The 27445-nt window shown below is 40.1% G+C and overlaps 2 protein-coding genes across 3 annotated transcripts; both read left to right on the top strand.

Annotated features, from left to right (window-relative positions):
* The first annotated feature begins 1883 nt into the window (after positions 1 to 1883).
* Positions 1884 to 6714, top strand: LOC111960216 (G-protein coupled receptor 26). Its single transcript, XM_023982105.2, has 3 exons — positions 1884 to 2888; positions 3090 to 3203; positions 4835 to 6714. Exons 1-3 carry the CDS (start codon positions 2221 to 2223, stop codon positions 5070 to 5072), a joined length of 1020 nt encoding a protein of 339 aa, XP_023837873.1. The 5' UTR covers positions 1884 to 2220; the 3' UTR covers positions 5073 to 6714.
* Positions 6715 to 7323: 609 nt separating this feature from the next.
* Positions 7324 to 27167, top strand: LOC111960387 (carboxypeptidase Z). 2 transcript variants are annotated; one of them, XM_023982360.2, is made up of 12 exons: positions 7328 to 7529; positions 8646 to 8678; positions 9512 to 9729; positions 9835 to 9991; positions 11817 to 12038; positions 12254 to 12483; positions 12888 to 13049; positions 17361 to 17519; positions 17847 to 17985; positions 23045 to 23184; positions 23311 to 23410; positions 25302 to 27125. In XM_023982360.2, exons 1-12 carry the CDS (start codon positions 7424 to 7426, stop codon positions 25652 to 25654), a joined length of 2019 nt encoding a protein of 672 aa, XP_023838128.1. In that variant the 5' UTR covers positions 7328 to 7423; the 3' UTR covers positions 25655 to 27125. The 2 variants fall into 2 exon arrangements, with proteins under 2 accessions (XP_070294048.1, XP_023838128.1); XM_070437947.1 differs by having other exon boundaries at positions 7324 to 7529; positions 23045 to 23410; positions 25302 to 27167.
* The last annotated feature ends 278 nt before the right edge of the window (positions 27168 to 27445 follow it).

The raw sequence follows: 27445 nt of genomic DNA, 5'->3' as shown, positions 1-27445 counted from the left end.
TGTAGAATAGCATGAGATTAGCTATAAAACTGCACATGTTTCTCTTTGCTCCATGTCAAAATGTGTAGAATAGTAGGAAGTTAGCTGTTTTCCTCAAAAAACAGGGGGAGGGGGACTCATGAAGTGCCTTAACGTCATCAGGGCTGTTGATTAGTTATATTACTAGTCTGCAGTAACTAGCACATTGATTTAGTACTGCAAATGTGAGTTATATTCACTGATTTGCTTGCTTAGAGCTGGAGATGAGTTTTCATGGCCTACATTACAGTAACCATTTACTCCTGAGGTATTGAACTGCTGCACCCTCTATAACCACTGTGGTTATTATTTGACCCTACTGGTTATCTATGAATTTTTGAAAGTCTTAAAGAACGATCTTGCCTTGTACTCTTATTATCTCCACCCGTAACAGCCAGAAGAGGCCTGGCCACCCCTCGGAGCCTGGTTTCCCTCTAGGATTCTGCATCTGCACTGCTGGCTATTTGGGGTTTTAGGCTGGATATCTGTATAACACTTTGTGACACATGCTTATGTAGAAAGTGCTTTGTAAAATACATTTGATTGATTGTGTAGCACTGCTTTTACTTGGAAGAGTTATTCATACAATAGAGACAGTACAGATGGTACATATGGTCTTGCATACTTTCATTTACACTGTATTTTAACAGTAGACTTACCATATTAGTGACTGTGATTATAAGAGCCAGATGGACTGTGGGGGTTGGATTTTATTGCCCCTCGTGGAATAATAAAAAAATGAGAAATATATGAGGAATCAATTGGACTAGCAAAAACCATAGCTATAAGAGACTATCTGACCTTTATTGACCCCCATTGACCGATGACGCATATTAGTCTTTGTCCATTACAATGCTGCTATTCTGGGCTTTGGAGTTCTAATATATTAGAACTGTTATTCTTTCACTTTATGTTTGACAAAATTCTTTATTTACATAATTGAGGCCGGTGATGACGGTTATAGTTTCTCTGATGATGGTTCTTTTCAGACACAGGACATTTACTGCATTAGCATCAGTGATGAGTTAATTTGTCTCTGGCATGTAAATTATGCTAGTAGGCTGTAGGGATGTACAGTACTTTTCCACCAAATGAGGTAAGAGTTATTGCCTCATGAATATGCAAACACATCATTTTTCCAGTGTGTCTTTCTTTGACATGATGATATCCAGTCAAATATTACACCAATATTATAATGAAAGAATCTAAACTATTGGGGCTGCATGGATTTCAGCAATACAGGTATGTGTACCTTCTCTTCCAACCTTGCATTCATAATTGGTCACATTCATATTTTACAACAAAACAGTTGAGACAGATTTCAGTTTAAACAATCTTACACAATTGTTTATGGTTTGTGAATAATTCATGTCAGGGAAACGGATATATTTGCCTGTTTCCCTGCATGTCTCTCCAATGTGCAGCTGGTGCCGTTCGACTACGGGAGACGCGCATAATTATTGAGTATCTGTCAAGCAGGCCTATCACTGCGCGGTGTCGCTGAGCCACTATCAATTTGGGAAAGTGAATCATTAAATGAGGACGCAGTAAAGGTGTTTATATTAGTTCATTATGAAAATAATGTTGCCATCTGTGGTCTAATGTGTATCACTTCGCAAACACATTAGTAAATGACAAAACTTATGAATGACCCAATGGGGGAAACTTCCCCATATTATAAAACCATATGGATGACTTTCTCTTTAGCTTAATGTGATAGCTCATTTTTATTATTCAAACGACTGCAATAGACAGGGCAGGCTCCCCTAACAGTCACCTTGTTTCTCTAGTACGCATGTTCTGTTTACAAGACAATGCGGCGCGTAGCGGTCCCACTGCGTTCTTGTGGAGGTAGTCGTAGGAGGGAGAGGAGATACGAAACATCAGCCCGTGTGGGACCCAAACGCTCAATTACACATACCAGTGAATGCTGCTCCAAATACGTGTGTGGTCTGTTGTGAGAGTAGAAAAATCCACAAGTTTGACTAACGAAATGGTCTGCGGTTCGAAAGACGCGACCGCGTCTCCTCACTTCAGCACTCTGGACAGCGCTCCACCAACTTGGAGACGGCGAGACTTGCAGGAGTTACGTTCTGTAATGAGGACCAACTGGAGATAAACGACGGTGCAATCATGGTGGATATTACGTGTTTATTATTTACAGGTGTATGTAAAACGCAAGTGGACTTTTCGAAGTGAGACATGGACTTTGTGGAAATTATCTTCGCGTTGTTCATTATTGTGGTCGCAATTGTCTCGTTGTTGTCGAACTTACTGGTGCTGCTATGTTTTGTCCAGAGCACCGAGATCCGCCGACAGGTGCCGGGAATATTCACCATGAACCTGTCTTTCTGCAACATACTTATCACCCTTTTGAACATGCCATCGACATTGGTGGGGATTATCGGAAACCAGCAGCCTTTTGGGGATTGCCTTTGCCATACAGTGAGCTTTCTGGAGACCTTTTTGACTGCGAACACGATGTTGAGTATGGCAGCACTCAGTATAGACCGCTGGATAGCGGTGGTCTTTCCCTTGAGTTACTCCAGTAAAATGCGCTACAAGGACGCAGTGATCATGATGTGCTACTCGTGGCTCCATTCCCTCGCGTTTTCCGTCATCGCCCTCCTGTTCTCCTGGGTTGACTATAGCCATATTTACGCCTCGTGCACCTTGCATTTGAGCGAGGAGAGCGACAGGATAAAGTTCACAATTTTCACCGTCGTTTTCCACGCCACTAGTTTCATGCTCTCTCTACTGATCCTGTGCTTCACCTATCTGAAGGTGTTAAAAGTTGCACGCTTCCACTGCAAGAGGATTGACGTTATAACCATGCAGACCCTGTTCTTGCTGGTGGATATTCACCCAACGTATGTATGTTCCTTTACTTATGAGGTGTGGAATGAATAGCCGTTACAATGGGCTGTAATAACTTTACAGTAGTCTATGATAAGAGGTTATAGCGTCAACCCTGAGGAAACATGCTTAGAAGAAGGTGTAAGGAAATATTAAATGTATATTGTTTTGTCATTTGTTCTGCTGGACTAATAAAAGTTCATTTCTATTTTCAGTGTGAAACAAAGGTGCCTGGTAGAGCAAAAGCGGAGGAAACAGAGAGCCACCAAGAAAATCAGCATTTTCATTGGGTCGTTCATCATCTGTTTTGCTCCCTATGTTATTACGAGGTAAGTGGATTTCCAGTAAACTGCAATACAGGCAGCTGTACAAACAGGTGTTTTATTCACCTACTGTAAACACACACTATTAAAGGGGTATTATAGGGTTTATGAGATTAACACATAACCGGGTGAACAGACTTTGCTCATAAAACTCAGTTAATGAACAGTAAATATATAGGCTATAATCAAATGGTATATACACTGTCTAATATCTTTGCCACACAGCAAAATAACTGATTGAACAAAGTTCAGTTGAAAGGTGAGGCAATATGCAAGATTGAGCCATATGCATGCACAACGGAAGGTATAATTCAATTTCACCCAATGAGGATTTTTTTGTGTTTATGACAATGATCTCCATCTGTAACTGCAACATACATCATTAAACAATCCATTATCTGTTGTCATCTAATTTCACTGAACCATGAGATGACATTTATCATACAAAGAGACTTTAATTTCCAAGAACGCACAGCATGACTTAGAGCAGTGGTTCCCAACTCCAGTCCTCCAGTACCCACAACAGTACACATTTCTATTGTAGCCCCGGACAAGAACAACAGATTCAACTCATCAACTAATCATCAGGACCTCAATTAGTTGAATCAAGGTTTTTTTTTCTGGGGCTACAACAAAAATGTGTGCTGTTGGGAGTACTCGGCAACTGGAGTTGGGAACCACTGGTCTAGAGGGAATGTAGCATGGTAGTTATGGGCAGGTGCCTGACTAGGAATAACAGGGGTTCCATAGAACTCCACATTAATTCAAGAGGAGTTTTTTTAGATGCATCAGTCCGAAACTTTACTTCAGAGCAATAAAAATGCCTCAAAGAACATCACATGAAATCCGATGCAGGTGTGTTAAACAGACCTGGGTGATAGTTTAGATCCCTAAAACTAAACTCTGGACCTCGAAGCCAGTTCCACTACTTCTTTTAATTGTTCCCCGCCAGGTTTAGACCTGGCACACCAGGTGGGTGCAATTAATTATCAGGTAGAAGAACAGAAAACCAGCAGGCTCTGGACCTCGTAGGGTAAGAGGGAAATACCCCTGGTTTAGATAGTGTGTGGGTGTGGGACTCTAGACCCCACCTGACCCCACCTGACAGGTGGGGTGTAGAGGGGGGTGGGGGTGGAATAACAAAAAACATTTTAATGAGGAAAACTGTCTCAGTAATTGGCATGACCTTTAACCCCCTGTGCACACAATGGAAAGAGTCGGAATTACTTGATGAAGGGGAAATTGCTGCTTATTGGCAGGATTGATCCTCTATCACTCAACTGCATGCGTCATTAGCATTTATGCATACCAGTGGGCAATAATAATGTAGCAATGTTCATGTTATACATATTTCTAATGAATAAATATTTTATGTATATTATTATTACCTTTAGTATAATGCTAGTCGCCCACGCTGTTTATCGGCCGAACAATAAAGACACATTTATTATTTTCTTCCTTGCAACCTTAGAGCCTCATGGCATTTCATAGAATAACAACTGAGTTACCACAAAACAATCTCAATAGCAAACAGAACAACTCGCTGCAAGATAAATACCATGCTTTGAATATGGGATAACGTTTGCCCTTTCTAAAAGGCTATTTTCCGAACTCTAACTTGACCTCTGCCTTCTCAGGCTGACGGAGCTGCTTCCCTTCGTGGGCATCAATCGCCACTGGGGAATCTTCAGTAAGTGCCTGACATACAGCAAGGCTGCGTCCGATCCCTTTGCCTACTCCCTCCTGCGTCAACAGTACAAAAAGGTCCTGGTTACCGTCATCAACCGGCTGCTGCGCCGTGACCTGTACCCATCGTCTGGCCACAACAGCTCTCTGGACACAGAGAACGACTACTCTCTCCATAGGATCAGTTAATAGCACCATTTTGGACATAACAAATATACCACAGACAGACAGCCCAAAAATAAAGGTTTCCTTATGGCAAAAGGGCAGGAGCTGAGAGATGGTCAGAAAAAGGGATTGTTGGAGAAGAAAAGAGATAGTGAGAGAGAGGGAGATGTTGTGGGAGGAAAAGCAAGAGGGGAGGAGTAGGATATAGGGAGACAGGAAAATCGGAGGGGTAGACAGAGGAAGATGGCAAGATGGACTGTGCAAAGAATGATCGCATTCGGGGACGTTTGCTCCAGGCTTATTGGTAAAAAAGCAAGTTTATTGATCTATGGTTCACTGGTAGAACCACACACACGACACGATGGCACATAGCCAGAATCAAATGTATCAATGTTATTGAATCAGCCAGGGGTTCGGTCGATTCATAAAGGGAGGGATCACTCCACTAGAGTCTGAATGCTAGTGGGCTCTTATAACATAATAACCTCTTTATAAAGGAGATGTCATAGCCACATTTACAGACCTTTTGACACCCATATAGAACACAGGGAAGTGCTATGAAGGTTATTAATCTCTTGTTGACAGATGCACATAACATAAATGGTAGTACCATATGTCGACAGACAGTTGGATGCTACGACTAACGAGGAACTCTGTTCCGGTACGCTGATTTTTCGTCACTGATCAGTTGAACGAATCACTATTTCGCAGGTGCTCAAGTCTTTCGAATTTCGGTAGGGGAAGGGACATTGGGCCCATGGACTTGCCTGAAATGGCTGAGAGTTTCCGTTTAGAGGGGTGGCGACTTCACTAGTCACGTTCGTAAATTTTCTAACACGTCTCACCCCAGAACTTAATGGAGCATTTGACGCAATTATTCAAAATGTTAGTTCTGGGTGCCCGAGCTTACAAGGTTATGGACTGTTAACAGTGCATAGGGAGGATGGGAACGCTTAGCTAGCTGCTGGCTAGTAGCCATTGGGCCACTGGTGCAATTTCAAGGGGCATCAAGCAATTTCTTGAAGTTAAAATGTGTACTTGTCAATGAATGGTACTCGCTGTGGCAAGTACTGCTAAATAGATGGCCATGTTATGTAGACTATGGACTGTGTTAGACTCATTGGGTTAGACTACTACTGCAGTTGTTCACAATTTCTTCATGTCAATCACTGGAAATGAATGCACTTTGTATTTCTCTCAGAGCTACTAGTTACAGGAGCCAAAGGCAAATATCATGTTTACTATGATATTAGCATGTTGTAACTGAATGTACTACATAAAGATAATTTTGACTGAAATGGCTTTGTACTATTGTGTATAATACTTTATTTTGCCAAATATCCATATTAACATTTCCAGTCATTGCTGGTAATGTTTATATGGATATTTATAAATACCTGATGTTAACTTTATCAAACTATGTTGCACTGTATTAGAAACTATATTATTTATTTGATCTTAAAATGAAATAAATGTGCTATAGGGGAATAATGTTACGTTCAATAAGTGCTTTAAACACGTTATTGTGTGTGTGCCAGAATTCAATATACAGTATGACTGTTTAGCTCCTATAGTTGCTTCATCAGAACTTGTTCCTTTAGATGTATAGACACAAATTATTTAATTCTGTAAGCCACTTGCTGTAGCCTACATTGGCAGTGTGTGAGTAAAGATGTTGGTGAAAAATGTGCAATAAAGCTGTCAAATAACAAGCATCATTTGATACCAGGCCATATGAGACAACATAACAGAGACATTTAGAAGCATATCTCATATCTAATGCCCATCTGGCATTTTATCTTGGCAGATGCATCACCAGCTGTTTTGCAGGTGCTAGACTAGAGGCTGCCTGGATACACAATTCAGCGTTTGTGTCACCACACCTCGATCGAATAATCCAATAACTAGTTGCCATGCAGTAAGTAGGAGTACAGTGATATTATTAAAGGCCTCTGTATGATTGATTGTTGATTGGTTAAAAGGGATCAAAGGATTGGCTCGAGCGAGGACTGAAGGGCGGGAAAAATTCATCGAGCAAGCCTATTTATTTTATAGAGCATATGCACTGTCAACATACATGTCCAATAAATGAATGCATTTTAAGGTAAGAAATGAAAGGTTAACATATGTGGAAATGGTTGAGTAAAACTGTTTACACTATAGGATTGGTAAGAGGTGTATTTCAGAAAGTTTATTTGCAGCATGTTTTCAAGCACAATCCTCCAACTCCAGCCTTCTGCCACTTCTGTCCGGAACATTTCCCTCTGTAATTTGATAGTGGACCGTAATACTTGTAATAAACTCACTTTTTAGGGAAGCTCTCAAAGTTTTCGTGTAATTAGGCGCAGTAGGCTTGAGGTGCCACATCACAAAATATGGAATTTATGCGGAGGAAAATTAAGACTATTGTTTTTCTGAATGCACTTGTAACGGTTATCTGGTGTGCCTCTCCGCGCTGCGACCCTGGATACGAATTTATCGGTAAAGTACTCCGCTTGCTATGATAACACACATGGTGTGTTTTGTTCACAGGAGTGATGTGATGCTATTCCTGAAATATGTTTTATCTACAAGGCATTGGTTCAGAGGAATTTAATCTAAAACATAGACAAACTATTGTAGTCTATTTTAATTCACAAGCTGCTAACAGTAACAAAAGTAAAAGTAACCTCTTACAGCATGTGTCTTAAATGAGTGCGAAATAAAATGCTTAATTTCTTTAGAGAATGATAGAATTGTAGAGTTATATAGAAATATTGAGGTAGATATCCATCACTAGTGAGAGGTCATCTGATCCTAAGAATGAGAGTTCTTAGAAAATTAATACGATTTCACTGACAGACCAACCTGGTCTCAGAGCATTTCGTATTATATTTTACGTAAATCCGATACCTTCTCTTTAGTATGATATGTTAAGTTTCGTATGGTATGTATTAATTTGTGATTGTCCATCACCCATTTAGTATGAAATGTTAGAAAGTACAATTCGTATTATATGTTACAAATTTGCAAATGTACAATATGTTACGAATTAGAAAAACGTATGCTATGTTACGAATTCTAGCTAGGTGGCTAGGTGACTAACGTTAGCTAGCTGGCTAACATTTAAAGGGTTAAGGTTAGCATCAGGGGAAGTGTTAGCTAAAATAGTTAAGGTTAGGGTTAGGAAAAGGGTTAGCTAAAAGGGTTAAGGTTGGGGTTAGGGTTACGGGACAGGTTAGCTAACATGCTAAGTAGTTACAAAGAGCTAGAAAGTAGTAAGTAGTTGAAAAGTTTCTAATGAGGTAAAATGTTAAAGTTATCCGTGATGAGATATGAACTTGCACCCTTGTTTTTGCCTAAAGTAACCATCTGTCTTACGTAACCATACAATCGTAACATATTATACTAATTTGAGTGTCTTGGATTTATGTTTACTATATTACGTCTAGTCTATGAGACCAGGCTAGACAGGCAGACATTTGTGAGGAGAGATGGTAAAGCCAGATAGAGGGTTCATAAAAACAGACTAAAGTCGCCAATAACGGTGGTGATAAATGTTATTCTGCCATCTAGTGTTGAAGGTATGAAATAAACTAACAAAGGTTTGTCTTTTAGGTCGTTTTTGCAAAGAACCAGAACCGGAAAAACGTATGTATTTCTTTCATCAAGAAACCCTTCAAACTTATGTAAATGTAATGTGTGTACAGGGTTGACTGACAACATCTAGTAAGGTAATTATGGCTTTAGGCGGGCAGTAGGATATTCAATGGGATATTACGGCCTTAAGGCACATCCGAGCTATCAAGTGTATTTTTGGATGATACATAGCTGTATGAAATATTCACATTTTAATCTCCAGACATAATAGAAATATTTGGACTTCATCCTTTTTGGTACTGCAGAGAGGTAGCTATATATGAGATAATAAAAACGTTTTAGACAAAGGGATGGATTCTTGCATGCATATACATATGACAGTTTAATATCAGGTTATGTATATTTTCCATGTCAAGGAAATGAGTGATGATTGCTTACTGAACATCTTAGCTATATTTCTTAAATAAATGAACTGAGAACAAATGTAAAGATACAAGAGGAAAACACCTGGCCAATACCCCTAAACATACTGATTTACAATGGAGAGAACAGGTGGGGCGAGTTGACACTACGCCCCACCTGAAAATAATTAATAACAAATCAATTGTTCTAAGAATATTTTGCCACTCACATTACAAAAGCATCCAAAGGTTCCATCGAAGTTAATTGCAAAGATTACATAATAGTATGAAACAATACATGGTATTATGAAGCATTATGTTAATGATGTTATATTACAGCCTATTGATGTACTATGTGTATTTTATGCATGAATGATTCAACATGGTAAGCTATGAGTCTACATTCAGATCAGTCACCATATAGTACTGAATCTCTTCCATCTTTCTGAACCTGCTTCTTGGTTGCCTCTCTCCTCTACCCAGCCAAGTGCGTGGACATCATGATGAACTACTGCGACGACATGTCCTACACCCACACCATGTTCCCCAACATCCTGGGCCACAGGATCCGTGAGGAGGCCGAGCTGGGCCCCGAGTACCTCCTCCTCAGTGTGGTACACAACCTGCTCAATGGAGAGTGCACCCCGGACATCCGCATGCTGGGCTGCTCAGTGCTGGTGCCACGCTGTGAGAAGGAGAAGGTGTGTAGCTAACAAAGGATAATGTAATAACACTGGATAATGTAATAACTTTCAATAATGTCATAACTTTCATTAAAGTAAGAACGTTTTATTTTATAATGTAAGGTGCTCAAGCCGTGCAGGAGTACCTGCGAGGCGGTGCGTAAGAACTGTCGCCACGCCTTCGAGGGCATCGAGATGGCCTGGCCCTACTTTTTGGACTGTGACCGCTTCTTTGTCAGCGACCAGGAGGGTTGTTACGACCCTCTGGAGGGCCTACGAGGTAACAACCACAGTTTAACTGGTGTCATATCATAAAAGTGACTATCAATCTATGATAGAGACTACAATAGGACACTAACTACTGTACAGTAGGATGTTGACTCAAATAGTATTTTCAGACATAAAACAATCACCTGAGCAAAATGTACGACTAGAGATAACCATGTGTGTCAATATTATTACAAGATTATATCAATGTAAAGAAAAATAGCACCCAAACCCCCTCTAATAACAGAAGCATCCTTGGAGGGCCAACTGAGAATGGCGTTGCTACGCAGATTTATGACAGTCGCCTGGTTGCCACATGAGCCCTTGTGGTAAGGTGACCAGATGTCCCCGATTTTCCCAATTTTAGTGGCCTGTCCCCAGTTCGAGTTGTCCCCGAAATTGTCCCTGATTAGCCCCTCAGAAAGAAAAAAGCAACTCTGAAGTTAGAGGGCTGATATTTCAATAATCAAACTCTGTATCCAATCAGATTTGCATGTAAAAATTATGTCTAACACAGTACCAAACTTGTTTGCTCTGCTTCTTTTATGAGAACTTTTGATTACTTCACAGGATTAAGAAAATTGTGGAAGGGTAATCAGTTCCTGTGTTATAATTAATACAAGTAGCCTATTAGAATGGAAAATAGCGAAAATGTGTAGTTAAATATAGTTCCATGCCATTGTTTATTATATTTTCATGCAGCTGCCCCCACGTAGGCTTTTGTGACCTAGAAAGGATCTATATTTGTATCAACTATACAAAGCCCTCAAAAAGAACCCATAAGCAAGATGTTAGAGATTTGACAACTGCAATAACATCATGTGTCAGCCATATGGGAACACATACAAATTATGTCTCTTTATGTCCAAAGGCAACGCTGTTAACATATCTGCCATTAATATCTTGACTCGCACAAGATATACTGTGTGCTTTTTAACAAGTCTATGAATTCACGCGAAGTGATGAGTCTAACTTCAGTTCTGTACAGTTTGTTTCTCTCTGTGGCTGCAACCAACGCACACCCCAGCTGTGGAATTGCTCTCAATGAGTGTTCATGAGTCTTCTCTTCCTTTGTACTTTCTCTATTTAACTCCACAGCTGCTCTTTCCCACCATAAACAGGTCCTACAGTAGCCTATACTGACAAAATAACAGTTGAATGTTCATATAGCCATTTCCCAGAAACATATCATAGATATTAATTTACATATTATACATACAATATGATATGGTTATAGATATGCACACAGATGGTGGTACCACATTTTGCATAACAGTTTTTAGTGTAGTGTGAAATCTGTTTCCAAACGGATATTAGATTCTAACTGAAACACAAGCTGATGTCTGGCAACCCTACTAAGCTTTATAATTCTTTCCATGCTGATATTTATTTTGAACTTATATCTTTAGTCTTATGTCTCAACTTTGATTGGTTGCTTACCTTTCAGGTCTGGCACATTTGCCTAAATGAGCACATTTATATAGATGTGCAGACCTGGGCTAGAATGTAGACTTTCCACTTTCTCTAATTCATCAGTCTCCTGACATTTTACAGGGCTCTACTCGGCATGAGATGAAAGACTAAGGCCGTATTTAGTAAAATGGTATTCTGATATCCATCCAATTTATTTAAGTGAGGCGGTTTATTGAAGCATGGTTATGCTTTCAAATGTAAACTTTTCTATGACATTGAATCAAAAGTCACGTTTGCTAGTTAATACAAAAGTGTCTTAACTGGCTTGGAACACTATTGATCTTTATATCTTTGGCTACACTTTACAACAACTTTTACGAATAAGCCATTATTATAAAAATGTCACCATCTCTTCTTTCTCATAGTGACACAGGAAGAAGACCAGGCCAGTATAGATAATACCTCTGAGGAGCCTCATACTGTCATCCAGTTTAGCTATCAGTCTAACGCCCAGATGAACAGCATCCTGAAGAAGACTGCAGCGCGATGCCCTGAAATTGCCACAACTTACAGCATTGGCCGCAGTGTGGAGGGCAAAGACCTGCTAGTGATCGAGTTCTCAAACAACCCTGGAGTACATGAATTACGTGAGTACAAAGGGTCCTCAAATATACAGTACAGTGAGAGGGAGTCCTGGGTTCAGAGTTCAACCAGAGATAGTGTGTCTTTTCTGATTGTTGAACTTGACTGTAAGCTGCTGTCTTGGCCAGGTCTCCCTTGAAAAACAGATAATTCATCTCAAGCGACTTTCTTGCTGAATAAATGTTATGTAAGTCCCTATCCTGTTGCCTCATATCAACAGTTGAACCGGAGATGAAGTACATAGGCAACATGCACGGGAACGAGGTGTTGGGTCGCCAGCTGTTGATCTATCTGACCCAGTACCTGTGTTCAGAGTACCTGCTGGGGAACCATCGCATCCAGAGCCTGATCAACACCACGCGCATCCACATCCTGCCCTCCATGAACCCTGACGGCTATGAGCTGGCTGCTGCTGAGGTCCAGGGCACCAACGACCCCGAGAATGAGGAGGTAGGTTGAATCAATGTTGTTGCTATGTTATTTGAACGTAATTCAAACATGATGGTGAATCAACATGGAAGACTTACTAGCATTGAAAGTATACACACATTCTACCAGGTTTTTACCAGAATTCAACGGCAGGTCGGAACGTTAAGTTTATTCAGCACCACAGGAGGTTGGTGGCACCTTAATTGGGGAGGCCAGGCTCGTGGTAATGGTTGGCGCAGAATCAGTGGAATGGTATCAAATACATCAGGCACATGGTTTCCATTATTATGAGCTGTCCTCCCCTCAGCAGCCTCCTGTCTTCAACACTGAATTCACATTAGTCGACAACACCAATCAAATATCAATCGTATAATATTCACTGCTCGATACTTACAGTACACTATCCACTGTATGAAACTCTACAGGCTCAGAACTACTACAGCTGGACCCTGGGTCGAGGTAACGCCCAAAACATTGATCTGAACAGGAACTTCCCTGACCTGACCGCTGTCGCCTACGGCCGCCGCAGACACCGGCATTTCCGTAGCGACCACATCCCAATCCCAGACGCTTACTGGTTTGATAAGGTACCGTATGAATTCCTATCGATTTATATGCATGTTTGCATTGATTGTGTGGTGTTTATGCTACTGGATATGAATACATGTGTCAAATATCAAATGACAATTGCCTTACGTGTATTTTGGCATTAGGCCGGACAAAGTTTATTTACTGTTTAACTGATTTTTGTTCTAGAAAGTGAGGCAAAAAAACAAAACAGAAAAACAAATGACTCCAAATTGATACCAAGTGAAAGGGTTTTTCTGTCACAAACATTTAAAGGAATGGACCAAGGCGCAGCGTGTGTTGAGTTCCACATCTTTATTTGTAGTGAAACTTCCAGAAAAACAATAAATCAACAACGAAACGTGAAAGCAGTGGTGCAACATGCACAACACAAAAACAATATCCCACAAAGCAGGTGGGAACAGGGAACCCTTAAGTATGATCCCCAATTAGAGACAACGAACATCAGCTGCCTCTAATTGGGAACCATACTAAGAGCTCCAACATAGAAATGGAAAGACTAGAACACCCCCTAGTCACGCCCTGAAACTACAACACCATAGAGAACCAAGGGCTCTCTATGGTCAGGGCGTGACATTTTCATAAATAGTGGAGAAGGAATAAATTAGTACTTTACCACATTGTCCTACGCACCTGTGCAAGCTCTAGGCCTAATGTGGGTTTCAAGAGTTATATTATTCCAAGTGAAAACCTACGCTAGGAAATCCTTCCTGTATTATTTTGAAAAAGAATGCAGATGATGTTACAATGTTAATTGTTATAATCATGGGAAATTAAGCAATAGGCAGTATATCTTGTGACAGTTTCTTTATTCTGAACATATCACCGATAAACATCAATAGCAGTATTATTAACATATGATGTATAATAGGATACAATATAAACTGTGTGAAAAAATTATTGACTTAATGTATAATCAGTTCATTACTTAAATGTATAGCCTAACTCGACTTCAACAAAATATTAATACAAGACAAATATTAAAAGGCCTATCATAGACGAGACATTATAGGAGAAATAGACTACTGTATATAAAGAGGGCCAATCATTCAAGTTAGGTCTGTCAAATGAATGCATCACTGGAAAAAGTGCAATCCAATCCCTGTCATCTACAGGATAAAACTTTATTTAATGTTCAGTGGCTTGCGAAAGTTTTCACCCCCCTTGGCATTTTTCCTATTTTGTTGCCTTATAACCTGGAATTAAAATAGATTTTTTGGGGGGTATKTATCATTTGATTTACACAACATGCCTACCACTTTGAAGATGCAAAATATTTTTGGGGGTGAAACAAACAAGAAATAAGACAAAAAAACAGAAAACTTGAGCGTGCATAACTATTCGCCCCCCCAAAAGCAATACTTTGTAGAGCCACCTTTTGCAGCAATTACAGCTGCAAGTCTCTTGGGGTATGTCTCTATAAGCTTGGCACATCTAGCCATTGGGATTTTTGCCCATTCTTCAATGCAAAACTGCTTCAGCTCCTTCAAGTTGGATGGGTTCCGCTTGTGTGTAGCAATCTTTAAGTCATATCACAGCTTCTCAATTGGATTGAGGTCTGGGCTTTGACTAGGCCATTCCAAGACATTTACATGTTTCCCCTTAAACCACTCGAGTGTTGCTTTAGCAGTATGCTTAGGGTCATTGTCCTGCTGGAAGGTGAACCCCCGTCCCAGTCTCAAATTTCTGGAAAACAAACAGGTTTCCCTCAAGAATTTCCCTGTATTTAGCGCCATCCATCATTCCTTCAATTCTGACCAATTTCCCAGTCCCTGCCGATGAAAAACATCCCCACAGCATGATGCTGCCACCACCATGCTCACTGTGGGGATGGTGTTCTCGGGGTGATGAGAGGTGTTGGGTTTGTGCCAGACATTTTCCTTGATGGCCAAAAAGCTACATTTTAGTCTCATCTGACCAGAGTACCTTCTTCTATATGTTTGGGGAGTCTCTCACATGCCTTTTGGCGAACACCAAACATGTTTGCTTATTTTTTTCTGGACACTCTTCTGTAAAGCCCAGCTCTGTGGAGTGTACGGCTTAAAGTGGTCCTATGGACAGATACTCCAATCTCCGCTGTGGAGCTTTGCAGCTTCTTCAGGGTTATCTTTGGTCTCTTTGTTGCCTCACTGATTAATGACCTCCATGCCTGGTCCGTGAGTTTTGCTGGGCGGCCCTCTCTTGGCAGGTTTGTTGTGCCATATTCTTAAACATTTTAAATAATGGATTTAATGGTGCTCCGTGGGATGTTCAAAGTTTCAGATTTTTTTATAACTCAACCCTGATCTGTACTTCTCTACAACTTTGTCCCTGACCTGTTTGGAGAGCTCCTTGCTCTTCATAGTGCCGCTTGCTTGGTGGTGCCCCTTGGTTAGTGGTGTTGCAGACTCTGGGGCCTTTCAGAACAGGTGTATATATACTGAGATCATGTGACAGATCATGTGACACTTAGATTGCGCACAGGTGGACTTTATTTAACTAATTATGTGACTTCTGAAGGTAATTGGTTGAACCAGATCTTATTTAGGGGCTTCATAGCAAAGGGGGTGAATACATATGCACGCACCACTTTTCCTTTTTTGAATTTTTTGAATTTTTTGAAACAAGTTATTTCATTTCACTTCACCGTTTTGGACTATATTGTGTATGTCCATTACATGAAATCCAAATAAAAATCTATTTAAATTACAGGTTGTAATGCAACAAAATAGGAAAAATGCCAAGGGGGGAATACTTTTGCAAGGCATAGAGTAGAATATTTATGTTTTTCTAATTCAAGATTGATTGACAAGAAAGAATTGTAATAAAATGAAATGTTAATGTATAATGAGTTCATTACCTGAATGTATCATATACTGTAGCCTATAGGCTAAACAAAATATGAATACAAATATGAATAGGCCTATCATAGACAAGGCCTTTAATTTGAAGAAAGAGGGACAATCATTCAAGTTAGGTCTGTCAAATGAATGTTGCTTTGAGAAAAGTTAATTTCAATCCGGCCATAGAGTATAGCCTATCTATCGTATAATCTACAGAATATTTGTTTGATTTAAAATGCGCAATTAGAAGCATCCTTCCATTACAGAGCAAGCTTTATTAAATTCGAGGTCAGTAGGCCTATACAGTCAATCACTCACCGCATCCTCCTTCAATTGCCTCATCCGGCTGCCAGGAAAAGCACCCACCTTGGAGATTGTCGACCACATCATTGTGGAGGTCCTTATCTGCGCGAAGTGTGTGCGTGCCACTGGCGATGCATTTTGCAGGATATGCTGTTCTCCGGGCGCATGATAACTTCAAACACATTCTGTCTACAGGCAGTAGGCTTCCGGTCAAATGTAAGTTATGAATCGCAAATCATCATACAGCCGACACACTTCGATGTCATCACTCATTTTGACTTCAATTTGGTTTTGCAAAATACTCTCAGCTTGCACTGGGGAATGCCCTGATCTCTGGCCAGTCGTTCGGTTCGATGATGACATTGTTGTTTTGGGTTATTAATTGCTTCTAAAAGGTCAGAAAATTTGGCATTAACCATGAATTTAACCGATTGTTTGTTAATAACGAGACTCCCCACCACGTTTAACCTGGACACATAAATAGTGAGAATTTGCGGTGGCCTCAATTATGCTGGCATGCGAGTGAAATTAAACATATTCACATACATGTCCCGAGCATGTGTGTCACTGTCCAATTAGAGGCCTGAACATAACAATCACGTGATCTGAGGGGTTTGGTCTTTGATTCTCACGTATCAGAGTTTGGGAAATCCTCAAGGTAGAGCGGACAGTGCATTACAGAATAAGAACAAAGTACCTCATAAATTGAGAAGGGTGCAATTGTGGCCTTCAATTTGGGGCATTCCTGCATCTGCAGGAACCCCTCTTTATACTTCAATTTGTCCATTTTTAAGCTAAGACAGGCGGGAGGCATTCATGCAGAAACCAATGGGATGCTCGATGGGGGGTGTTCATGAAGGAACCAGTGGGATGCTTGATGGGTGGCATTCCTGCAGAATCAGGAATGCCCACATGCAGGAACGCCCTGAATAGCGGGCTGCAGTTGCACACTATTGCATTTTTAAAAGAAAAGTCAAGCAGGGCATCCGTTAAATAGTAAATCAAGTTTGTGTGTCCTTATTGATGTATCGTCAATATTTGATATCAAGATATGTAATTGAGCTTTGAGCTTCACCAATCATTTCCTGTTGTCATGCCATCATTATTTTGTTGTTGTGATATGACCAGCTGAAGATGGTGACATATGATTTATAAGCCGGTCCGTATGTGTTTTATATAAATCAGGTAGCTCCAGAGACATACGCAGTCATGAAGTGGATCAGGTCCATTCCCTTTGTGCTCTCAGCTAACTTCCACGGAGGGGAGCTGGTGGTGTCCTATCCCTACGACCTCTCCAAACACCCACTAGAGGAGAAGATGTTCTCCCCCACGCCAGACGAACAGGTATGTAGGACTGACAGCAACATGTACTCTTCACTCCAACATGAACAATACTCTCCAGAATGGACTGCACTCTATGACCTGAAGTGTGTCTATTGCAGAGAGCTGTCCAATTGATTGTTCATGCTCTGCATTTATGATGATTCATTACCACATTCTTGAGAAAAAAAGTTTCATTTACGAGATTTCCTTTGCGGTCACATGTGTAGGAAATGTATCTTAGCTGCTTACAAATCAAACTAACATTTCAAATCTATTTAACAGTAAACAGAACTAGGAATTATCTTTTTTTATGAATGAGAAAGACATATGTTTTATTTTTTGCTGCAGATATTCAAGCAGATAGCGAGAACATATGCAGATGCCCATGCCACCATGTCAGGAAATAACTCTGAAAGGTGTGGGAACTTTGGCAGCATCGGCCAGGACGGCATCATTAATGGAGCAAAGTGGTACAGTTTCGCAGGTGGTGAGTTTAAAGTAACTGTCCAGTGTTTCCAGATTTCTAATAAATATGACCTATAAATATAGCTGCGAGCAGCAATGAACAGGGTTCACAGGATGACAGAAAGGAGACAATATCAGTTGGATAACAAAGCAAGCACTCCATCATGTAGGAACTATCTCCCTTTGTGTGCCATCAGTGAAAGTATTATCATGTTTATCTCTCAAAACCACAAGGATGACGCAAGTGAAGTTTAGTCTAGTGCTGCAGCTTGAAATAGAGCAGGTATTCATTCTTAAAGTAATTACTTAATGTTTTGATTTTATATACAATTCTAGGGTCAATTTCACTAATGTTAAGATTTGTTGAATATTTTCTGCTTATTTTCATGATATTTCACATTGTTCGTCTGCATAATTTATATCTAGCATTCATTTGCATAAGACAAAGTCCACTTGATCAATAGTTATTGGTGCCACTGGTGCCAATGACCTCTATAGTGCCACCAACTGGTCGGGTGCAGCCATCTAAGATTGCAGTGACTATAGCCACACAGCTTCTAAGGACATATACATAAGGTATACATACCAAATTTCATAGCTCCATGTCCATCATTTAAGTTCTTATAGCCCTGGTGTGATATGGTGCCATCTAGTGGTTTAGCGTGGCCAACTTTGAATGCAGCAACTAATCATTCTCAAATTCATCAGAGGCTAATTCATTGAGTGTATCTGGAGTCAATCTGACTCATTAGGGATGTGCATCTCTCCTTACAAGCACGATTCGTTATGCATCTAGATACATGTGCTCCGATACAATACAGGAACCATACTTTTAGTTTGAATCAATTCGGTGTGATTCAGTTTGATTAGTGGAACGAATCAATTTGATTCGGTTCGATACGATTCATGTGTGTCTAGGGACCTGAGCTAAGCCATAGGGCAGACTGAGCATCTACCACTATCAGATAAGGATGGGCTATTTATGTTTTTGTCCCCCTTACTTTTTATCTGAAATCCACATCACTCACTGATTAACTTGTCATATAGCAGATTAAAATGTTTTGAGCTAGTAATATGTCAATATTTATCTTGTGAAATTAGCTATGACATACAGTACATGGCAAATTAATATAACACAGCTTTTGTTTTCACCCCGTCTCAAAAGGTAATGGTTTTGACCGTTTGGAGCTTTACTGAGGAGAGCTGTGCTTCTTTCGTTCCAACCAGTGCGGCTCTCAAAAAGTATTGCTGTCCTTGTTATGAAATGACAACTACCCTGTTCATGTAAAAATGACCAAATGCACTGACTGGTTAAAGCAGAACTACCAAAAATATTTAAATCTCATATGCAGTTAAATCCATAAAAGTTCGATAGGCTGAAGGATAGGACGCATCAATTCAGTCACAGCAGATTATCTGTATTTTCAGAACAATGTTTCGTAGCGTTTTAATCAATTTTCTTACCGTTTGGATCGGTTTGGGCTCCCGTGGACCGATGCCATTGTATCTTAAACATTTGAACCAGGATTAAACATTTGAACCGGGGCCGATGCTAATCAGCGAGTTGTTACATCCCTATTACTTATGATTCATGAGAAGTTTTTTGTTTGTTTGTATTTTTAGTATTGGGATAATATGCTAATGTAAAAAATGATGTGCATCTATAGGTACAGTGTAGCCGTATTTGAATGCAGCAACAATTATTTTTCAAAACCATTAAAGACTGATGTAATGAGTCTAAATACAAAATCTGGAGAGAATCTGATGTATGGTTCATGAGGAGAAGATGATTGCAGATGATTTTGAGCGTAAGCGTTTCATATGCAAAGAATGAGTTGTCAATAATCTCCTTGTTTTTTGAGATATCAATACCAAATTCAGTGTCTTAGGGACATCCATGATAGCGAGTTTCAAGTTGAATAGGCCAAATGGACATGTTTAAATGGACAGGTAAAATCTGATTTTCTCAAGTTAAATTAAGACATGTAAATAAAGGTTAAACAAAAAAGATATATGTACCATGGGCCTACATTCCAAATGTAGTGCCATTTGGACTAATGGTTCATGAGAAGATTTTTGAAAGTATTCTTTAGTGTTACGCACGCCTCTGTGAAGAGGGAACGCAACACCCTGCTGCAACTCAACTCCCGTGAAGTGAAATAGGTATGGGCTGTAGGTGCGAGTAGGCTGACACAAAAGCAGAATTGACCGTTTATTAGGACTTTATTCCTTTACACGGTAATATGGGGAAAAGGGGCTGGACGGAACCAAAGCAAAGAAAGTAAATATCAAAGCTCCCCCTCTCCTATCTAACCTGCCTACCCTACTTACCTAACTTAGCACCACCTAGTGCACTAAACCAAAATACAGGGAGGGGGTCCGCCCAGTCTTACCTAGTTGCCTAGACATTGAATATACTACGGGTATATGTATGCCCGCGGGCCTCTTGCCTAAGCACTCCTAGGTGCCTTCCCCTCCCCCCTGGAACAAATGAAACAGAATATTAAACAATCCACTTCACAACAAAACTGAGAAAAACTCAGCCATTAAAGAAGCTCTGACAAAGCAACAAACACAGACATACCAAGCTGCTACCAACAACAACTAACATAGTAATACTCACGACCAACATGCTATACCCCTCAGCCATCAACCTCCTCTCTCAGCAATGATCTATATCACATTCAATACTCAGCCAGCAATGACCTCTGCAGCACTATCTCTCCTGCAGCACTGATCTCTTGCCATGCCACTATCTCTGCAGCATGATCTTGCCAGCACTGATCTCTGCCAGCACTGATCTCTGCCAGCACTGATCTCTGCCAGCACTGATCTCTGCCAGCACTGATCTCTGCCAGCACTGATCTCTCTCTCTCCCTGAACAGAACACTGGCTTTTATATAGCTTCAGGTGGCAATGGTAATTAGAGACAGCTGTATCTTGACGAGGGGGCGGGGTCAGCTCTCCAATCATCCATTGGGACCGACCAATCAGCTGCTTGGGGAGAAATTCCAGGAAGCCATCTCCTGAAACACACACACTCAAATAGAAACTACAACACAGAAACTGGGGAACGTAACATTTAGCATATTTTAGCGTATGTACTCATATGCATCTACTGGTATTGTGTGGACATCTTTGAATGCATCAACGTTATTTTCTCAAACTCTTTAGGGACTATTGTAATGAGTCCAAAGACCAAATTTGGAGTGAATCTGACTTTTAGATTATTATTTTTATTTTTATTTTTTAATACTGAGCAAAAATATAAACGCAACATGTAAAGTGTTGGTCCCATGTTTCATGAGCTGAAATAAAAGATCCCTGAAATGTTCCATAAGCACAAAATGTTTCAGCATGATAATGCACTGCCCCATGTTGCAAGGATCTGTACAGAATTTCTGAAATATGAAAATGTCCCAGTTCTTCCACAGCCATTGAAGAGTAGTGGGACAACATTCCACAGGCCACAATCAACTGCCTGATCAATGACCTCTGAGGTCATTAAAGATCCCATGGCACTTATCGTAAGAGTAGGGGTGTTAACCCCGGTGTCCTGGCTAAATTCCCAATCTGGCCCTCAACCATCACGGTCACCTAATAATCCCCAGTTTACAATTGSCTCTTTCATCCCCCTCCTCCCCCCTGTAACTATTCCCCAGGTCGTTGCTGCAAATGAGAACGTGTTCTCAGTCAACTTACCTGGTAAAATAACGGTAAAAATAAAAATAAAATAAAAATTCTATATGAAGGAGATGTGTCGCACTGCATGAGACAAACAGTGGTCACACAAGATACTGACTGATATTCTGATCCACACCCCTACTTAAAAAAAAGTATCTGTGACCAGATGCATATCTGTATTGCCAGTCATGTGAAATACATAGATAAGGGCCTAATTTATTTATTTAAATTGAATGATTTCCTTATATGAACTGTAACTCAGTAAAATCTTTGAAATTGTTGCATGTTGCGTTAATATTTTTATTCAGTGTATTTTAAGCATGAGCATTACATAGTCAAAAAAGTTATTCATAGTTTCCTTATTCTTTAAGATATCAATGCCAAACTAACATGGCTCATCATGGTAATGTCTCTGATGACCCTAAAAAGTTTCAAGTTGATAAGCCATGAAGTGGATTTAAAAAGGATTTAAATGGATGCATAAAATCTGATTTCCTGATTTATCATTAACTCAGCCATCTCTTAACCAATGCCTTAGCTGGTCTCAAACTAAATTAAGAGATGTACCATGGGCCTACTACATAACACATGTGGTGTTATTTGGACTTATGGTTCATGAGAAGTTTTCTCAAGGTTTTCCAAAATCTATACTGATGGACCTTATGGGTCCTTGATACAAATGTGTTAATCATCAGGAAAGACGCCTACATACAATGTTTCAAGTATCTAGGTCAAATGGGGCGACAGATATGAGGGTTTAAGTGAGACTGCTAATAACAGCGCCACCTATAGGCCAATCAGTGCCATTATTTTTGACCAAGTTATTTATGGCCTCAAGTTTCTGTGTCAAATTAGAAAAAGTTACCAATCTATGCTTGAGTTATTTGACCATATCAAGGGGAAAAAAATGTATAATGACAATAGGTTTCACAGCTTCGCTAATTGGAATAGTTTTCCTTCCGAAAAAGCTAATCTCAGGAGCCTGACATCATCCTCTATGAGAAAATTGCAAATATATAAAATGTTTTTTTTTTTCTCCACTTTAAGCTTTGGCCACGAATAGCATATATGAGTGTAAGATGAGTCAACAACATTATTTGGGTATGAGTTAACAGAATATTAGCTTTTATAAGTTAGATTTTCAATGGACATTTACTTTAAAAAACATGGTCAAATCAGTCTATCAGACTGTTGAAGTGAGTTCATAACATTAGATTAAAATAGCTGATGAAGGCTCAATGAAAACCTGCACTTACTTACTTAGCAAGTTGTATTATGAAGTATGAATGCCACCTGGTGGTATTTCTAGTTATTTTCTTTCTACAGTAATGGATTATTGCGATGATGAGTTTGTCATTTCTTTCACTGGTACATATTTCCTATTGTAATGTGGCCAGGTATGCAGGACTTCAACTACCTCCACACTAACTGTTTGGAAGTGACGGTGGAGTTGGGCTGTGATAAATTCCCAGCTGAGGAGGAGTTATACAGAGGCTGGCAGGACAACAAAGAGGCTCTGCTCACATTCATGGAGTCGGTGAGAGACCTCAAACCCAGCAATTCATTCCAAAACATCCCCCAATCAACCCTTCTGTTTTCAATCACTCATTTTCACAAATCTGAGAGGACTTCTCCACTAACACTGCTTCTCAATGTTTCCCAGGTCCACCGTGGAATAAAGGGAATAGTAAAGGATGCGGATGGGAATGGAATCAAAGGCGCAAGGATATCTGTCCGAGGAATAAGGCATGACATCACAACAGGTAATATCTATAGTCAGCCTTACAGATTGCGATTGGTCATTTTTATTGTATGCTTTGGGAATCTAAGTGGTAGTTATTAGATGAATACATACAGTTGAAGTCAGAAGTTTACATACACTTAGGTTGGAGTCATTAAAACTTGTTTTTCAACCACTCCACAAATTTCTTGTTAACAAAACTATAGTTTTTTTTTTGCATGACACAAGTAATTTCCAACAATTGTTTACAGACAAATTGTTTCATTTTATAATTCACCGACTTATCACAATTCCAGTGGGTCAGAAGTTTACATACAGTAAGTTACTGTGCGCTTTAAACAGCTTGAGAAAATTCCAGAAAATGATGTCCATGGCTTTAGAAGCTTCTGATAGGCTAATTGACCATAATTTGAGTCCAATTGGACGGAGTTACCTGTGGAATGTATTTCAAGGCCTGTCTTCAAACTCAGTGCCTCCTTTGCCTGACATCATGGGAAAAATCCAAAGAAATCAGCCAAACCTCAGAAAACAATTTGTAGACCTCCACAAGGTCTGGTTCAGCATTGGGAGCAACTTTCCAAAACACCTGAAGGTACCACGTTCATCTGTACAAACAATAGTGCGCAAGTATAAACACCATGGGACCACGCAGCCGTCATACCACTCAGGAAGGGAGATGCGTTCTGTCTCCTAGAGATGAACGCTACTTGGTCTAAAAGTGCAAATCAATCCCAGAACAACAGCAAAGGACCTTGTGAAGTTGCTGGAGGAAACCGGTACAAAAAGTAGCTGTACCCACAGTAAAATGAGTCCTATATCGACATATCCTGAAAAGGCCGCTCAGCAAGGAAGAAGCCACTGCTCCCAAAAACCTCCATAAAAAAGCCAGATTAGTTTGCAACTGCCACATGGGACAAAGATTGTACTTTTTGGAGAAATGCCTCTGGTCTGATGAAACAAAAATAGAACTGTTTGGCCATAATGGCCATTCTTATGTTTGGAGGGAAAAGGGGGAGGCTTGCAAGCCAAAGAACACCATCCCAACCATGAAGCACTGGGGTGGCAGCATCATGTGGTGGGGGTGCTTTGCTGCAGGAAAGACTGGTGCACTTCACAAACTAGATGGCATCATGAAAAGGGAAAATGGTGTGGATATATTTGAAGCAACATCTCAAGGACATCAGTCAGGAGTTAAAGCTTGGTCGCAAATGGGTCTTCCAAATGGACAAAGACCCCAAGCATTACTTCCAAAGTTTGTGGCCAAAATGGCTTAAGGACAACAAAGTCAATGTATTGGATGTGGGCCCATCACAAAGCCCTGACCTCAATTCCTATAGATAATTTGTGGCAGAACTGAAAAAGCCTACAAAACCTGACTCAGTTACACCCGCTCTGTCAGGAGGAATGGGCCAAAATTCACCCAACTTATTGTTGGAAGTTGTGGAAGGCATCCCGAAACGTTTGACCCCAAGTTAAACAATTTAAAGGGCACATGCTACCAAACTACTTAATGAGTGTATGTAAACTTCTGACCCACTGGGAATGTGATGAAAGAAATAAAAGCTGAAATAAATCATTCTCTCTACTATTATTCTGACATTTCACATTCTTAAAATAAAGTGGTGATCCTAACTGACCTAAGACAGGGAATTTTTACTAGGATTAAATGTCAGGAATTGTGAAAAACTGAGTTTAAATGTATTTGGCTAAGGTGTACGTAAACTTCCGACTTCAACTGTAGCTTTGAGGATTTTAGTAGTAGTTTGAAGTAGTTTCATTTTCTATAATGCTAAAGCTCTAAGAGGTCCCATTTTAATTGTGTAAAATAACAGTCATGTAATGTTTGAGATGTCAGGCTGTGTGTAACCCATTGAGTCAAAAGATCCTCTCTCCCTTCCACCCTTTCTTTCTAGCTGAAAACGGAGACTACTGGCGCATGCTAACTGCTGGCATCCACATCCTGACTGCCTCTGCACCAGGCTACACCAGGGCCATGAAAAAGATCCACCTCCCGGCACGCATGCAGAAAGCAGGCCGGGTGGACTTTGTTCTGCAGAAGGCAGTGGTGGAGCCTGACATAGAGGAGGACTATAACATCCCTTCCATGGGAACCTATGAGCGCTTTGACCCCTACAACAAGTTTGAGCGCTATGCCATTAGGGAGCAGAACCAGAACAGAGAGGAGAGGCAGGAGAAACCGTGGTGGTGGAGCTACTTTAGCCGCGCCCACGGATCAGCTCCCACCTGGCTTCTCAGAATTGATTAGAGCTCCTCCACTCCAATAAAATATAATATTCTATGGCTAATTCTATGGCTCCCGTTCCTCCTATAGCCCCCTTTCTCAACTCTGGTCCCTGAGTACCATCAAGGTTTGCAGATGTCTGTTACAACTCAATACTAGCAAACATAATTCAATTAATCAACGGCTTTATAATTAGTTGAATCATGTGTGCCTGTACAGGGCTTGAATAAAAAATGTGCAACCCTGGGGGTACTCGGGGACCAGAGTTGAGAACACTGCATTACAGGATCAAAGACAGGCTACTATTTGAGTTGAATATGATTTACATAATGTTATCATAAAAGTAACACATTTTAACGTTACCATTATTATCCGTTGCTTCAAAGTTGTCATAACTGAAGCAAAAGAGGAAATAGCTAGTTGGGTGGCCATCAAGTTGTTCATGATAGCAATATGTAAGCTTAATAAGGCATAGTTAATTTAAATTGTTTTCTCCTAAAGGTAGCCCCCATTCTCAAGCTTTTGCCCTGTTATACTGCTTCACTTTATGCCCATAATGCAACACCGGAAGGTTGAAAGGCTCAAACCATTTGTCTCTCCATCCTCACATATTTGTACGAGTTTACAATAAAAAATGATTAAATAACAATAACTATTGCTACTACTGGCTTATTGTATGTTAAATAAAAGTGAGACACATTGTTAACACATTCTCTTCAGTTAAATTTTACTTCCCTTTAAATCTTCCAAAATGAGGCAAGTTTAATTCTTATAACACTGTAAAGTATCTAATTCTCAGACAGTAACTGTCCCAGTTCCACTTTACAATAAGTGTCCCTAAAATGTGTTTACATGGTAGTAAATGGGTCCCGTCTCTTTAAAAGATGTAATGAAACTGATTGGCCATAAGAGGGCAGCCTAATTTCACTTGTTGTCGCCCATGTTACATATTCAACTGAACTGCCATCCCAAGCAAGACAACCATTCCAGCCAACCCCATACTGCACCCCCCCCTCTCTACCACACGACCACGTATAGCATCTGTTAAAGTAGAACCAGAGGCTGTGATATGTCAGTCTGTGGTACCAGTCAACCGTGCTTTATGAACTAGAAAGAGTGTCATTTCACATAGCGCTCGGCATCAATTTACTCTTGTGGATCTAGTTGTTATCTTCAGTATTTGTCTTACATTTTACCTAGATATGAATTGATCTGAAACGAAATGTTCAGTCATATCTTGTAATGTCTTGTTTTGCCACCAATGCCACAACTGATGTTAACTTGTGTATATCATTAAGGTAACCCCTTAACAGGTATGCAAACACTGTGCCTGTGCCTTGAAAGAATAGAACAATCCCCTTTGTTAATGTTAAAGGATGCTGTATAGGCTTGCAATAGCTTACAATAGCTTACATAATACCATGTGCACCACTCCACAGTATTCAGCTAGCAATGAGAATAAATGCTTTCTTCAATCTTCCCTCCATACACTTGAGCTGATGTTCAGTTATGATTAGTAAACGGAGGCCTAATCTCATTTGTGTTTGTGTATATTTCCAGATGTCAGCATTCCTGACATACCAAACAGTTGACCACTGTCTGCTGTACTTACTAGGCTGTTGTCCCTTGACCCAATCTGACCAAACATCATCTCCTTGAATCACAAAGCTAGACCAAACCATGGCCAACACATCCCTCATTGAGCCGCTGCTGGTAAGAATTTATAAGCACTTCAATAATGCATAAATATACATTATTTTAAAGGGATTATTCACACAAATTATGAAATGACTTGTGTGTTTCATTACCTTGAAA

Source organism: Salvelinus sp. IW2-2015, linkage group LG37 (genome assembly GCF_002910315.2).
Source record: "Salvelinus sp. IW2-2015 linkage group LG37, ASM291031v2, whole genome shotgun sequence".
Taxonomy (NCBI): Eukaryota; Metazoa; Chordata; class Actinopteri; order Salmoniformes; family Salmonidae; genus Salvelinus; species Salvelinus sp. IW2-2015.
This window is presented reverse-complemented; position numbering and strand designations above follow the sequence as displayed.